We start from the raw sequence: 15,003 nt of genomic DNA on the forward strand, positions 1-15,003 counted from the left end.
TCGGACGATTAAATTATTTTATTCATCCGGTAATCGGACGACTAATTTATTTTATTCATCCGTTTAGCGGACGACTAGCACTGTCCTATATTTTTTTTGTTAAAGTACATAAATAAAAAAAATTGTTTTATAAAATAATTAAGTACATATTTGACAAAAAATTATGGCGTGGCCAATTTAATTTTTTATTTATTAATAGTTCGACAAAAATATAAAAAAATCGCCATTTAATTGAGCATGAATTAAAATAGGTCTAAGGACGAAATAATGAGAAAACAATTTTACTAATGAAAATCACACGATTTGCATCAGATAGAGAGGATAAAAAAACAAAGCACAGCCTCAGGAGTAATTCTTGTTAATGGCATTCCGGCGGAATGCCAATTTCCAGGAAACATTCCGCACTGTAATTATTCCCGTGTTCCCACAGGTGATTCCGCATCTCTCTCGATATTCACCTGTTTGAACGAAGCTTAACTCAAACTGTCAAACATCAATCAATGATCAAAGTGACAGACGACGGTTCAGACTTCAGAGCAATTATTGAATATTGATGTCCATTGATGTCTATACCCGGCGCGGCCTAAAAGCATCTACAGACGCTCCGATTTGGTTGGTGCCAACCATATTGGAACCGACATGGCAACCATTCCGACATTGCTACAGATTGTCCGACGGTTGGCCTTCCAGCTGTCAGTTGACCATAGAGTTAATATAATATATGCAGTTGACTTTGTTATGAAGTAGTGAACGGACGTCTTGCCTCATGCCACCGGTATTATCGAAAAATGCTAAAATAGCGTTGGTTGCATCAACCATTGTTGCTACAGCACCGCTGCAAAAGGAACAAAGGAAAAAACGAAGAGAATGGGCTAAATTCTACTATAGAAATAGAGAAAATTACAGTCATATGCGGCTCCTTAAGGAATTGGATGATGAAGATTTCCGAACATATCTTCGAATGACTCCAGAATCATTCGATGAAATATTAAATCTTTTGAAAAGATATATAGCGAAAACCGATACAGTTATGAGGCAAGCTGTAACTGCCGAAGAAAGATTAGTGGCAACTTTAAAATATCTCGCGTCAGGAAGAGAATATAATGATCTTAAATTAAGCACATGTATATCACCACAACTACTGTCTGAGATAATACCAGAGACCTGCGAAGCTATCATTAGAGTACTCAAAGATTACCTAAAGGTATGTATTCAATAAAACAACTTTAATATATAAAAAATAGTTTATTTATTTTTCTAAAGTAATAGTATACATAGTATAAAACAAAGTGTCTTTCTCTGTCCCTATGTCCCTTTGTATGCTTATATATTTAAAACTAGCTGGTGCGTTGTGCGCGGGCTGCAAGCAGCCCGCGAGCCCCTTTTGCCCCTGGGTTGAAGCAATAAGGCAGTCATTAGAAAATGTGTTAGAATTCCCAGTCCATTTGTAATTTTCTGCTAACAGCGATTCCACAGTCAGTCGGTAATGCTTATAAATTTCCCATTCAAGTATTTTCGACTCCGGGAGGCTGTCCACCTTCGAGGGAGCGTAGTGCGCGGGCTGCAAGCAGCCCGCGAAGCATCCCAGGACAGAAATCTTCAGTCATTTGAAAATGCATTAAAATTCCCCGTCAATTTGCTATTATCTGCAAACAGCGATTCCACAGTCAATCGGAAGTGCTTATAAATTTCAAATTCAAATATTTTCTATTCCGGGGGGCGGTTCACCTTCGAGGGTGCATGGTGCGCGAGCTGCAAGCAGCTCGCGGCTCATCCCAGGGCAGAAATCTTCAGTCATTCGAAAATGCATTCAAATTTCCTATCCATTTGTTACATCTCCTAACAGCGATTCTACAGTCAGTCGGTAATGCTTATAAATTACTTATTCAAATATTGTTAAATTTTTGAAACGTCTTATCGATAGCGGGCAGTGACTTTTCATAATAAACTGTTCAAGAGTTAACCTAACACGCTCGTCGCTTCGCTCCTCGCTACCTATTTGAATATTTAGGCCGGCCGCTGCCGCGACTCGCTCGCTTCGCTCGCTTGGCTCGTGCGATAGGTAGTTCAAAAGTTAACCTAACACGCTCGTCGCTTCGCTCCTCGCTACCTATTTGAATATTTAGGCCGGCCGCTGCCGTGACTCACTCGCTTCGCTCGCATGGCTCGTGTGGTAGTTCAAAAGTTAACCTTACACGCTCGCCGCTTCGCCCCTCGCTACCTAAACTGCTTATAAATTACTTATTCAAATATTGGTAAACTTTTTAAACGTCTTATCGATAGCGGGCAGTGACTTTTCATAATAAACTGTTCAAGGGTTAACCTAACACGCTCGTCGCTTCGCTCCTCGCTACCTAAACTGCTTATATATTACTTATTCAAATATTGGTAAAATTTTTGAAACGTCTTATCGATAGCGGGCAGTGACTTTTCATAATAAACTGTTCAAGAGTTAACCTAACACGCTCGTCGCTTCGCTCCTCGCTACCTATTTGAATATTTAGGCCGGCCGTTGACGCGACTCGCTCGCTTCGCTCGCTTGGCTCGTGCGGTAAGTAGTTCAAAAGTTAACCTAACACGCTCGTCGCTTCGCTCCTCGCTACCTATTTGAATATTTATGCTGGCCGCTGCCGTGACTCGCTCGCTTCGCTCGCTTGGCTCGTGTGGTAGGTAGTTCAAAAGTTAATAAATATTTTCTACTCTGGGAGGCTGTCAACCCTCGAAGTTGCGCGGTGCGCGGGCAGCAAGCAGCCCGCGGTGCCGTCTTTTGCCGATGGTATTCAATTACCCTTCCTACTATGGAAATTTCCATACAAAATTTTCGAAAAAAAAAATTTCGCTTTTTAGCAAAAATTTTTATGTGCCTGGAAGCGGACCAAGTTTTTGAACATTTTTTACTTCGGCAACCCCGACCTAAGTGCCACCAGTTCAGAGAGCCGTTGAATTTCGTGATGTATGGAAAATGGAAACCGGGGGTCGGAGAGATATTCTGAGTGTGCAGTTTTGTAAATCTGGCCGATTAGAGCACAGAAGTCAATTTTCAGACCGATCGTGAAGTAACCGGCGCCACCATCTTGCTTTGAAAAATTGGCCATTTTTGAAAAAAAAATGGCGTCCAATTTGAAATTTCTCGATTGCCCTGGGAGCGCCCCATCTTCCTGATCAATTTTTAGTTCTACACCCCCCGGCTATCTAGTGCCGTTTCGGAGAGCCGTCGAATTTCGCGTTGTATGAAACTCGGAAACCAGCGGTGGAAACTCAATTATGAGTATCCCACCTTAATGTGCGGCTTGATTAAAGCCCCTGTGCCAAGTTTCAGCGCGATCGGACCAGCGACGGCCATTTTAGAATTTGTATGGCGGCGGCCATTTTTTCCGCCATTTTGAATATTTTTCACACTCTGTGGTAATTGCTCGAGGTCTACTACAAGTTTAGTTTGAGCACCCCAGATGCAGCTGCTACCGTTTGCGCGGGCCGTTGACCGTCTTCGCGAGATGTGGGAAAGTTTAAGATTTCGGATTTTTCTGGATATCCTGGGAGCTGGGCGAGTACGAACATGGTGTGAGTGTATTTCCGCGATGCGCCACCTCGTCTAAATTTACGTTTTTATGTTTGCGCCAAAAATGGAAAAATTCCAAAATCAAGCGTCCCACTGTGGCTCCCTGGTAGCGTCCCAGGGTGGTGATCATTTTTAGTTCCGGGACCCCCCACCCAACTCGCACCGTTTCCGCGGGCCGTTGGAGTTAACGTTGTATGGAAGTTGGAAACGGGGGCCCGGAGCCACTCGAACGGGGCACCGATCGATTCGCCGGCTCGCACAGAGCACGTGTGCCAAATTTGAGACGTAAGGATTCATAAACGGCGATTTTGGCAAAGTACGGCGGCCATCTTGTTTTCGCGAAAATCCCCATTTTTCCACCACCCCTGGTAATCGCCACCAGTTCCGAGCATTTTTTGTTCAGACACCCCCCCTCCAGGTATCACCGTTTTTGCGCACCTCCAGGGGTCCACTCTCTTGTCCAGGGTGTTGGAGATGTCAATATTTTTCCGGTGGTCACTCGCCGCACCTCTATACGATCACGTCAAAATCCCCCCAACTTTCCCCGTAGTTTCCGAGAAACCCGATGTCAGTCAGTCAGTGAGTGAGTGGTAGTGTAGCTTTATATATATATGAATGACTACGCAACGGATTTTGACGTGGTTTTTTTTCAAACTCAAATTCTTCTTCTTCTTCTTCTCTTAAATAATGGCTCCTAAAACTCAAACTCAAACATTTATTTATTCAATTAGACTTCTTCGAGAAGCACTTTTGAAACGTCATATTTTTAACATTTACTACCGATTCGGAAAGCAGCATCTATGGAGAAGAACCGGCAAGAAACTCCATAGTTGCTCTTTTTATAGATAGAGCGATTCAGGGGAAGGTTTTAGTACATAATTTATTAGGTTTTAGACAAAGGCGGGCGGAAAGCTAGTAAAAATTAAAATGGAAAAGTACGAATATCACTGAAAAATTACTTTTTAAAAATCAAATATTTTTTTAACTCCTTCCCCTTTCCTCTGACTACCTGTTGTTGATTGCTGCTTATGTAATTAATTAATGAATTGGAATCTAATTGTTGCTGGTATGATGATGGTGGAAGCTGAGGTAATGTTGATGACGTTGATGGCTGACTGAGTTGAAGTGATTGTGATGTATGTGAGTACTTATGTGATGGTGATGGCTGACGATGCTGTGGGGATGGTGATGGTGATGGTGCAAATGGTGACGGCTGGTGATGCTGAGGTGATGGTGATGGTGATGGTGCAAATGGTGACGGCTGGTGATGCTGAGGTGATGGTGATGGTGATGGTGCATATGGTGACGGCTGGTGATGCTGTGGTGATGGTGTTGGTGATGGTGCAAATGGTGACGGCTGGTGATGCTGTGGTGATGGTGTTGGTGATGGTGCAAATGGTGTCGGTTGGTGATGCTGTGGTGATGGTGATGGTGATGGTGCATATGGTGACGGCTGGTGATGCTGAGGTGATGGTGTTGGTGATGGTGCATATGTTTGTGGCACCTGCTGCTGGTACGCGTACCCCTGACCTAAATATTGTACTGATCTTCTTTTAATATTTATTGAGGTTTCAAAAGTAAGCACTCCTAGTTTTGCATAGAACAATGTTTCTCCTATTAATTTTTCGGCGAGGCATCTTTGTACTTTTGGGAGCTCCTTGAGCTGAGAACTCACGGAGTTCCCGAAAGCATCAGCTGATGTGCCGTCACCAGATATTAATATTTTAGCAGACTCTAGTAATTCCGACTGTTTCTTTAAAATGTCATTTTGCTTTCTTCTCGTAACGCGTTCTCTTTTTGTTGCAGGTTCCTGAAACAGAAAATGACTGGTTACAAATAGCTAAAGACTTTGAAATAAAATGGCAATTTAATCATTGCTTGGGTGCTATTGACGGCAAACATGTTATTATCGAGAAGCCGCCAAAATCGGGTACACTGTACTATAATTATAAGGGAACTTTTAGCATAGTCCTGCTTGGTATTGTGAATGCAAATTACGAGTTTATTTATGTAAATATAGGTTCTAATGGCAGTATTTCTGATGGTGGAGTATTCAAACATACAACTTTTCATGAAAAAATGAAATCGAACCAACTAAATTTACCATCACCTTCTATTTTACCGCAATCAAATGTTATCGCCCCATATTGTTTTGTGGCAGATAATGCATTTGCCATTAATGAAAATCTTTTAAAACCATATCCAAGAAGAAATTTGACACATGATCAAAGAATTTTCAATTATAGACTCTCCAGAGCAAGAAGAATTGTAGAAAATGCATTTGGTATTTTAGCTGAACGTTTTAGAGTATTAAAAAGACCAATTCAAATTAATGTTCATAATGTACCCAAAGTTGTAATGGCTTCATGCACACTGCACAATTATTTAAGAAAAAAGTCATCAAACTATATAACAAGAAATTGTGTTGATACCGAGGATACTGAAACATGTACTTTTCGGCCAGGAGACTGGAGATTAAATGACAACTTAGTAGGCCTTAACAGAACAGAAAGGCAACGTACTGCAGATGGTAATTCTGTTAGACAAATATTCACTGAATATTTTAACAATCAGGGCCGGGTACATTTTCAAGAAAGAATGATTAATACTATGAATATTTAAAGCTTACCTCATCATTATGTGACTGGGAAGAATCCGTCTCCATATTATCAATAACCTCTGTCGTCGGCGTGATTTTTTCATCCAAGAATAAGAGGTGTTCATAGTACCATAGTGATGGCGTATGCACCTCATCGTTTCCAGCGCCACTAGTCTTGCTAGCTTCCACCTAAAATATGTAAAATATCCAAATTTATTGTTTACTGAAACCCATAGTTGTTTTATTTCTTCAATAAAGTACTTAGAATATATTATAATGATTTTTTTACTTGTTAAGTATTGTCAAAACATGTTTTGATTTACCACTATGTATACTTGCTAGTCTTGCTACATCAAGACATGTTTTGATATTGCGCAGCCGTATATCACTTCATATTTCTCTTGTTATTTAGACTGTAGAAGCCAGTCTAGGGAATGGGCGAAATCCTTTAGCAATCATGTCATCCATACTAATATTATAAATGCTAAAGTAACTCTGTCTGTCTGCCTATTACTCAATCACGCCTAAACTACTGAACCAATTTTCATGAAATTTGGTATGGAGATATTTTGATACCCGAGAAAGGACATAGGCTACTTTTTACCCCGGGAAATAGGATAGATTTTATCCCGGAAATCCCACGGGAACGGGAACTATGCGGGTTTTTTTTTGACTGAAGAGTTCTTTCTTGAAGAGTTTGTTTGTTTGTTTGTTTGAACGCGCTAATCTCGGGAACTACTGGTCCGATTTGAAAAATTCTTTCGGTGTTAGAAAGTTCATTTATCGAGGAAGGCTATAGGCTATATATCATCACGCTAAGACCAACAGGAGCTGAGCCACGCGGGTGAAACCGCGGGGCTCAGCTAGTTCATAATAAAACGCAATAAAAATAACTACGTTAAAAACAACCGACTTGAAAAACGGAGAAGTAAAAAATAAAAAAGATTTGATATTATTAATTACCTACTACATATTATTTAGATGTGCTATTTATTAAATAGGTTTGATATTTATTAAATACTTTTTAGTGAATCAAAGTTTCTACATTTCATTTATATGTCATCGAGATCAGACAAAAATGCTCATAAATTAAAAACATATAAAACACATTATTTATTTATATACATAACAGGATATTTGACTTGAATTTGCTTACCTTTTTTCGCTCCCTCCTATAGGATGTACGCATATTATCTAACTTATTTTTTAATGTTTTTAATGTAGCCCCACTGTCAATTTTTTTTAATAGTTCTAACATAATAATATATGCTTGATTTCGGGCATCTCTGTTTGCGTAATCTTTATTAGTTAAATCCCATAAACAGGGAAAGTCTTTATATACTTCCAGTAATTTTATTATAATATCACGTTCGGTGACTGTAACTCCCTCGGCGTTCATGTTGACACACCGGCGGCGTTGCGAATGCGAATGAGTCAATTACCTATATTACTCTATGGAATGAGCCGATTTGGTCGGAACAAAGCTTACAAACGTTCCAATTTGGTTGGGTCGGATAGGAAGTTGGTTTGGTTGGTATCGCTGGCGCATCCGACCACGTCAAACCAATATTAATAATAATTATGTCGGACCGACCGCTCTCTACACTTTCCGATTTGGTCGTGGTCGGATGGTTGGCACCAACCAAATCGGAGCGTCTGTAGATGCTTTAAGATGATCCCTATGACACTGACAGTTATTCTCAAGAGACAAACTTGTAATGGCGTCACCATTAAATTAGAAACGTATTGGAGGCGTCTAAAAATGGCATTTATTAATTTTTACGTAGCTTTATGCTATTACAATGATATTCCGTTGGCATTATAACAATTCTTAACATTTACGAGAAATTATATCAATCTGACTTTACGTTTACGTCCTTCAAAACTTACATCGTTGGCATTTATCGACTAGTGCGGAAAGTATCGATAAACAAATTTCGATAATGGAAACGAGTTCACATTTTTTCCATGCTTAAGCTATAGTTCATTCACTATTGAATGGAACAGAAGATCGCAGCATAATTAATTAATTAATTTCCGTTCGCGTTAATTTACTTACCTATGATAATATAAGTTATAGAAAAATTAAATGGGGGATTCCATTTTCATGATAAAATAATATACACTGTGTTAAACGGGTTAAAAATTACGAGAAAATGATAAGGTGCATTTTTATGTTTTGGAAAACTTTCGTTTTACTTACCGTTTCGTTTACATAATAGACGTTAAAAATTCATTTTATAATATTTGTAAAAACATGTTTACCGACGTGGCTGTATGCAAACCACGCCTTTGCCTATAAAATAGTAAAGTATCGACACGATCCATCATACGAGCAATCACTAAGACGAACTGTCATAGGGATCATCTTAGGCCGCGCCGGGTATAATTTTTTGGAAGATAAAGGTTATTTTGTTTGAATTAAATCAAAAAAAGTAAATAGGTGATACGCTTTTTAATAATGAACAGCATAGGGGAGGAATGTACAGATTTAAAGAAAAAGTATGATGACTGTTTCAACTCATGGTTTTCTGAACGTTTTTTAAAGGGAGATCACGACGACTCTGTATGTGCAGGTATATTTAAGGTTTACCAAGAATGTGTTAAGGTAAATAATTTGTTTTTTTTATTCGTCCACATGTTGTTCGTGAATTTTTATGGTAATAACTATGTATGTATCATTATATTGTTATGTTACAGAAGGCAATGAAGCAGCAGAACATAGACTTTAAAGATATTGATAAAGACGTTTTAGGTACCGATAACGAGTTTAAGCCACCTGGTGGAGATAGCAGTTGACAAAAATGTAATTTACTGTGTGTATTCAATCCAATTACATGCTGGAATGTAATGAACTTTAAGTTTGCTGACCGTGCAATTACAAATGCAGTTCAAAAATAAATGAAGTCACATACTCAAATCTGCTTATTTATGTTATTGGAAAAGTTATTCTTTGTAAATTTTAGCACATGAAAGCAATATTTTCTTTAATGTTCCTAAATTAGTGTACAAATTATCAAATTTAAAGTTTTGCATTACTCTGAGTGCTTAGATTTTATTTATTTATTTATTTATTCACACATATCAAATACCATTACAGGATTTCCTAATTCGGTATTGACTTAAAACTATAGATGTTATACATATATATTAAACTAATACTACTAATACTTATACTAACAAAGATTAAATGTGTCCAGCAAATTGTAAAAGGATTAAACATGCATTTATACTTTTAATGACTTAATAGAAAATCATACTGTAGTGGCATTTAAGTGTAGTGTCTGTGATGTTGTTAATTTATATCTTTATTAGAAATAAATAGGTAGTTGATGTTCCATAATTGTTTTTTTTCTTCATATTAGTAAGCAGAATAATAATAATGAATAATTGTGTGTTTAATATGGTGCCAAAATAAAACGGAATGTTTCCTAGAAGCTGAATCAGACATAGCAGTATGTATACTGTATAGATGGCAATTATATTTTCTATGACTGGCTTCTTAATGAAATGTTCCTATATATCTCACATGGGCTTGGCATATATTATAAATTAAAAATTGGACCAAGAAGTTGCAAAAGTTACATTTACATTAGATTGTTACATTACTCTTATACTGTATGCTGTGTATAGATTTCCGCCAGTCGCTTTGCTAGCATGGTCAAAGAAAAACCCACATAATTCCTGTTCCCATGGGATTTCTGAGATAAAACCTATTCTATGTACTTTCCCAGGTCTCTAGCGATCTCTGTAGGTACCATTTTTTAAAATTACTTTTTGGGTTTAACCGGACATACAGACAAAAATTCAAAAAACTATATTTGGGACTTTGGTATCTATTGTAGATCCACAATATTCTTTAAAAAAAATATTCAATGTAAAGTTTGGAATTTCCTACGATTTTTAATATATTATGTATAGATGTACTCTGTGAACATCAATAGTCATTTATTGAAACACGATAACAGGAATATAACTGAAAAACACATTTGAATAATGTAACCTTATATTTAATTTAAAAAAGAAAGTGATGCTTCTAACGTTGACTTGTGTCTCTTGGCCGATAAACAATTCCACGGCTCTTCATTTCTCTAATTACTCCTGCAGGCAGACGACCAGATACAGAAATTGCATAAACTCCTTTACAAAATCTACCTGAAATAACATCAACTTATTAGTTATTTGAAATCATTATGCATTTTAAATGTTTTATTGAGTCTTAGCAGTTTGCGATATGATTTTATGAAAATAACTTACTAATTCTTTGCCATTTACACACCCAACTGTCTTCTGGACTCATAACTGCTATCATTCTGTAAAAAATAAGATTGTTACTTATAGTTGAATAAATAGGTAATAGTACCAAGAAAAAATGAACTAAACAAATATTGCATACCCATCAAAATTGTTACTAGTACAGTCATAGACATTATCCTTATTGCTTTTCATGCGAAGAAATTCATCGCAGTTGTCGCAGCCGTCATATTCAAATTGATCAAATGTCTAAACAAAGATTCATATAGTTATTTATTACATGATATTGTTAAGTACATAAATTGTACTAAATTAAGTTTCTTACTAACCTTTATTAGAGAACAAACCAAGCACGCACGTAATCCTCTCAAATCTTTTGGCACGGTTTCTAATGACATTTTAAATTACTTATAACTCGGTAAATAGGATCCTACTGCAATTGCTAGATTTATAAATTATTTAATTGTGATTTGTGATTCAAAATTTTTGTTCAGAATACAAATAAAAACAATGAAAAATCATAAAAGTGAATAGGTACCTAGTCAAGATGTCACAGCAAGATGTGTCAACTGTCAAATCACAAAACTTCAAGTGTCTAGTGTGCCCTAAGAGCAATAAACCTATAGAGTACTTGTATCGAGCGTATACAATTTACATATATTTGTTTCTCTCTATCTAAAGAAAACGTCGTATGAAAGAATGAGACAGCTATAGACAACAAGCTACGTTTCAACATAGTCATGGCACCATTTTTACTATAGGTACGTATTTAGATAGATAGAAGGTGATAGTGATGGGATGTGCTTCAATCGATAAAATCGTGAATGTATTTTGCATTTACGGATTCGTGAAATAATAAATAAAAAAAACAAAACTTATAATTAATTTCAGTTGAATACATTATTTGTATATAATAAATGCGAAATTATGCGAGAATGGATGTTATTCTTTCACTGCGGAACCGATTACAATGAAATTTTGTACATACACACATAGGTTAGGTTTTATCCCGGAAATCCCACGTGAACGGGAACTGTGCAGGATTTTCTTTAAAAACGCGGGCGGAAAGCTAGTATATTATAAAAGAAATTTTAAAACTTGAAATGTAATTTAAAATAAAGAAGGAAATGATGATAAAGTTAAAGGAGTGAGGAGAAAGGCACAGTCAGCATGAAGGAATCATGCAGCATTTTAATTTTAACAAGTTAATAAAAGGACAGTCTTAATGAAAACATTTTTCTAACATCCTACTAATAAAGCGAAAGTTTGTGAGGATGGATGTTTGTTACTCTTTCACGCGAATACTACTAAACCGATTACAATGAAATTTGGAAAAATTACTTTTGATCCCGTAAATCCAACAGGAATGGGAACTATGCGGGTTTTTCTTTGAAAACGCATGTATATTAAGTATGTATTTCAATAGTAGTTTCTCATCTATGAGAACTGTCATTTAATCAACCGTTTAATTTTCACATAGTTACACATTTAAAGTAACTTATGTGTAAAAAATTTCAAAATAAAAATTCACTCTCTTTAATCAAATGTATTTATTATCTGCGGTAAAAAATTTACATCTATTATTTGCAAAAACAACTACATAATATAAATCTGATATAAGAAACAAAAAAATAAATCAACGTTAATATGAAATAGATTTTTTGTCATAAATCGATAATATACGCTAGATGTGTTACAACACTACGGTGGTAAACAAAATGCCAAACGTGATATTATTGTGACCTTTTTTAAAAATTATTTCATTATTCTATATTCCACAACCCCATAAAGTGGGTAAATGTTACAGTTACAACATAAAATTACAAAAAAGCGCTTGATAAAACCTTCAAATAGGTTTAAAACATAAATATTTATCAATTTGCTGAAAATCACTTACCGATGGAAAGATATTTGCACATTGTTTTTATCCAAAACTCCGATTCGACTAGTGATAGCCGGTTGATAAACATACAATAGTTATTTTAGCACACTGACAAATAAAAAGAAACACTGTACACTTTATATTTTCTAAATATTTCGTTAAAAACACTTGACACACTGAGCCCACCAGCTGGTTGGAAAACAAACTGACTGCCGGCGCGCTACGTTTGAAGACAGTGCAGATACTCTATCGCTATCTCAATCTGGCTTATGCTGTTATTGACTAAGAGTAAGTAGATTAGAAAATATGTATTTTGTTCTGTCTCAATATAAGAACTCTATAGGTTTATTGCTCTTAGAGTGTGCCCTATTAAACATTATACTCTTTGGTCTAGTGTCACGATTGTCTGTGCGATTCACGAAAGGAGTCCCGTAGACGCGGCGTCAAGAAGCCTCGGCACCTTGGCTCGGCACACGCTCGGCGCTGTCGCTTGACGGTGAGCTTGACGGCTGGCGTTTAAAATGATGTTGCCAATATTATTCCATTAAAATGCCCCCAGCTTTGGGAAAATATTAAAAGAAAAGTCATAGAAAAATAACACGTCTTCATTATTTATGCTGGTATGAAAAGAGAGAATACGATAATATATCATAAATATTATTTATCATAAATTACACGTTAAAAGTATAATTATTTCTTTATTTATTATTATATTTTAGCATTTTAGTGCCATCTTTCGTTTCATCAAGGCCTACATTTTTTCTATAGTCGCCTGTCGCAGTGGTAGAGGGAGGTGCGGTAGAGATCTCAGTTATACATCCTTCCTCTATGGGTAGAGATCATTTTAAACCAAATTGTATCTGTATGGAATTTATTACGGAGATATATTAGCTAAGCCTGGATATGCATATAGGCTAATTTTTATCCGGGTAAAGAGGAATATAAAAAAGATACCTTTAAATCTATCTAGTTGGTAATAACTCGATTCTCAAAATGTGATAGGTATAATCAAATTAACGCAATCCTAGCAGTTTTTTTGAAAATTGTTACGAAACATTTTTTTGTTTCACATTTGCATACAATATGTATTGCCTTTACCTATGAAATTTCCTGTTTTGATTTTATCCCCGTTTAGTCAATGATTTCCAAGTACCATACATATTTGTCTGACGCCTAAATGAATAAACCTTAAGATATTATGTAGGTATTAATATTCTGCGTAAATTGCGTTGAAGGATTTTACTATTACAACGTGATATTGTTTTTATCTCATTTTGATAAGTTGGAGTATAATAAAGGGCCATTTGTAACAGTAGAAATCTGTGAATGAAATGGGTGAAAGGTCAGAGAGCCTTATCCAGTCTAGTTGACGCAAGGCGTACAGCTGCAGAACGTAGTAATTAGGGGTGAAAATCATTTATTAAATTGGTGAAAATATTTTTGATATTATAAAAAAAATGGTTTACAATATATAAATTAAACAATTAGGTAGCTCTAAGAGTGTAATAATAATACCTTGGTATAGGTATATAGGTACTACGGAAAAATTAACTCCTGTAGGTATTCAAAAATATATATAACCTCTCGATACTCAGTTACTTACGTTTACCTATCTAGTATCTATAACTGTATGTCATTTTCTATGTTATTATATTTATTTTCCAGAATATACGTGTTTGTTTTACAGATGAAAGATAACAATTCTAGGAGCCGATGTCATAACTTAGGGCGTATTCAGAAAGAAAGCTTGAAACTTATAAGCGCTTATAATCGCTTATCGGCGTTTGTCAGCGCTGGTAACCCGCGCAGGAAAATATATGAACATGAGTCATGACAAGCGCTGATATGCGCAAGTTTCAAGCTTTCTTTCTGAATACGCCCTTACTAATTTTCTACTAATATTAAAAAAAATAGGACAGCTTGTGTGTGTATGTTTGTAACTCCTGCACGAAAAAACTACACGAGTCACGACGGATTTGGATGAAGGCTTACACACGTCTTACAGTAATTTAGGTGATACAAGTTACGAGAAGAACACATGAGCTATAGAAAATAGAAATATCAAATACTTGATTTTTCTCGGTGGTTCGTCTGCTGCAGGAGACACCGCGCGGCACAGTTAGTTCAGACTAGTTGTTTGTATAAAATAATGTGATGAAGGCAGCCCTATGCAGATAATATCTTAATCATTCAATACTGCGTAGTTTCTATAGTATTCGATTAATAATCATATAAATTTAAATTTAATACATACGCTGCATTGGCTATCAAATACATCAGTAATTCTTATGAAGGCGCGAACAAAAACTTTTTATAGGTACCTAATGCATTTATAGGTAAAAAAACGAAGTAAAGCGGTTCAACATTTCATTTGCGAAATGTAATCTATGGATAATGTACTAACCAGGCCAAGGTACAAACTGAATCTTGTACCTACGGGTGAAGATGTTAATTTCTTTAAAATTCGCTGTAACGATGTTCTGGGTAAATATGCTTACGAATACGAGTTACGAGTAGACTGGGTAGGATCTTGCGCCGCACTCATGCACGCCTTTTGTATTTTATTCTAAATTTACATTTCAAACAACATATGGGCCACCCTTTTTTTTTTTTTTTTTTTTTTATAGTGGGGAAATCTTCCAAAGATACCCACTGCCCCCGGGGAAGGAGCCGTGGGTTATGTCGGATTCCTACCGACTAAAACCCCAC

At 36.3% G+C, this 15,003-nt stretch overlaps 4 protein-coding genes across 4 annotated transcripts; 2 read left to right on the plus strand and 2 right to left on the minus strand.

Annotated features, from left to right (window-relative positions):
• Positions 1–505: 505 nt before the first annotated feature.
• LOC123696065 (TP53-regulated inhibitor of apoptosis 1-like) lies at positions 506–9,496 on the plus strand. The gene is made up of 3 exons (XM_045642071.1): positions 506–569; positions 8,546–8,766; positions 8,859–9,496. The coding sequence occupies exons 2-3, from the start codon at positions 8,620–8,622 to the stop codon at positions 8,955–8,957; spliced, it is 246 nt and encodes an 81-aa protein (XP_045498027.1). The 5' UTR covers positions 506–569; positions 8,546–8,619; the 3' UTR covers positions 8,958–9,496.
• LOC123696040 (DNA-directed RNA polymerase II subunit RPB1-like) lies at positions 4,426–7,815 on the minus strand. The gene is made up of 3 exons (XM_045642036.1): positions 7,315–7,815; positions 6,189–6,347; positions 4,426–5,369 (listed from the first exon to the last, which is right to left on the minus strand). Exons 1-3 carry the CDS (start codon positions 7,555–7,557, stop codon positions 4,515–4,517), a joined length of 1,257 nt encoding a protein of 418 aa, XP_045497992.1. The 5' UTR covers positions 7,558–7,815; the 3' UTR covers positions 4,426–4,514.
• Positions 4,647–6,432, plus strand: LOC123696053. Its single transcript, XM_045642057.1, has 2 exons — positions 4,647–4,699; positions 5,366–6,432. Exons 1-2 carry the CDS (start codon positions 4,694–4,696, stop codon positions 6,179–6,181), a joined length of 822 nt encoding a protein of 273 aa, XP_045498013.1. The 5' UTR covers positions 4,647–4,693; the 3' UTR covers positions 6,182–6,432.
• A 650-nt stretch (positions 9,497–10,146) lies between the features above and the next one.
• Positions 10,147–10,992, minus strand: LOC123696062 (transcription elongation factor SPT4). The gene is made up of 4 exons (XM_045642068.1): positions 10,742–10,992; positions 10,555–10,661; positions 10,416–10,471; positions 10,147–10,313 (listed from the first exon to the last, which is right to left on the minus strand). The coding sequence occupies exons 1-4, from the start codon at positions 10,808–10,810 to the stop codon at positions 10,195–10,197; spliced, it is 351 nt and encodes a 116-aa protein (XP_045498024.1). The 5' UTR covers positions 10,811–10,992; the 3' UTR covers positions 10,147–10,194.
• Positions 10,993–15,003: the final 4,011 nt, after the last annotated feature.

The sequence above is a fragment of the Colias croceus genome, chromosome 12, assembly GCF_905220415.1.
Source record: "Colias croceus chromosome 12, ilColCroc2.1".
Classification (NCBI taxonomy): Eukaryota; Metazoa; Arthropoda; class Insecta; order Lepidoptera; family Pieridae; genus Colias; species Colias croceus.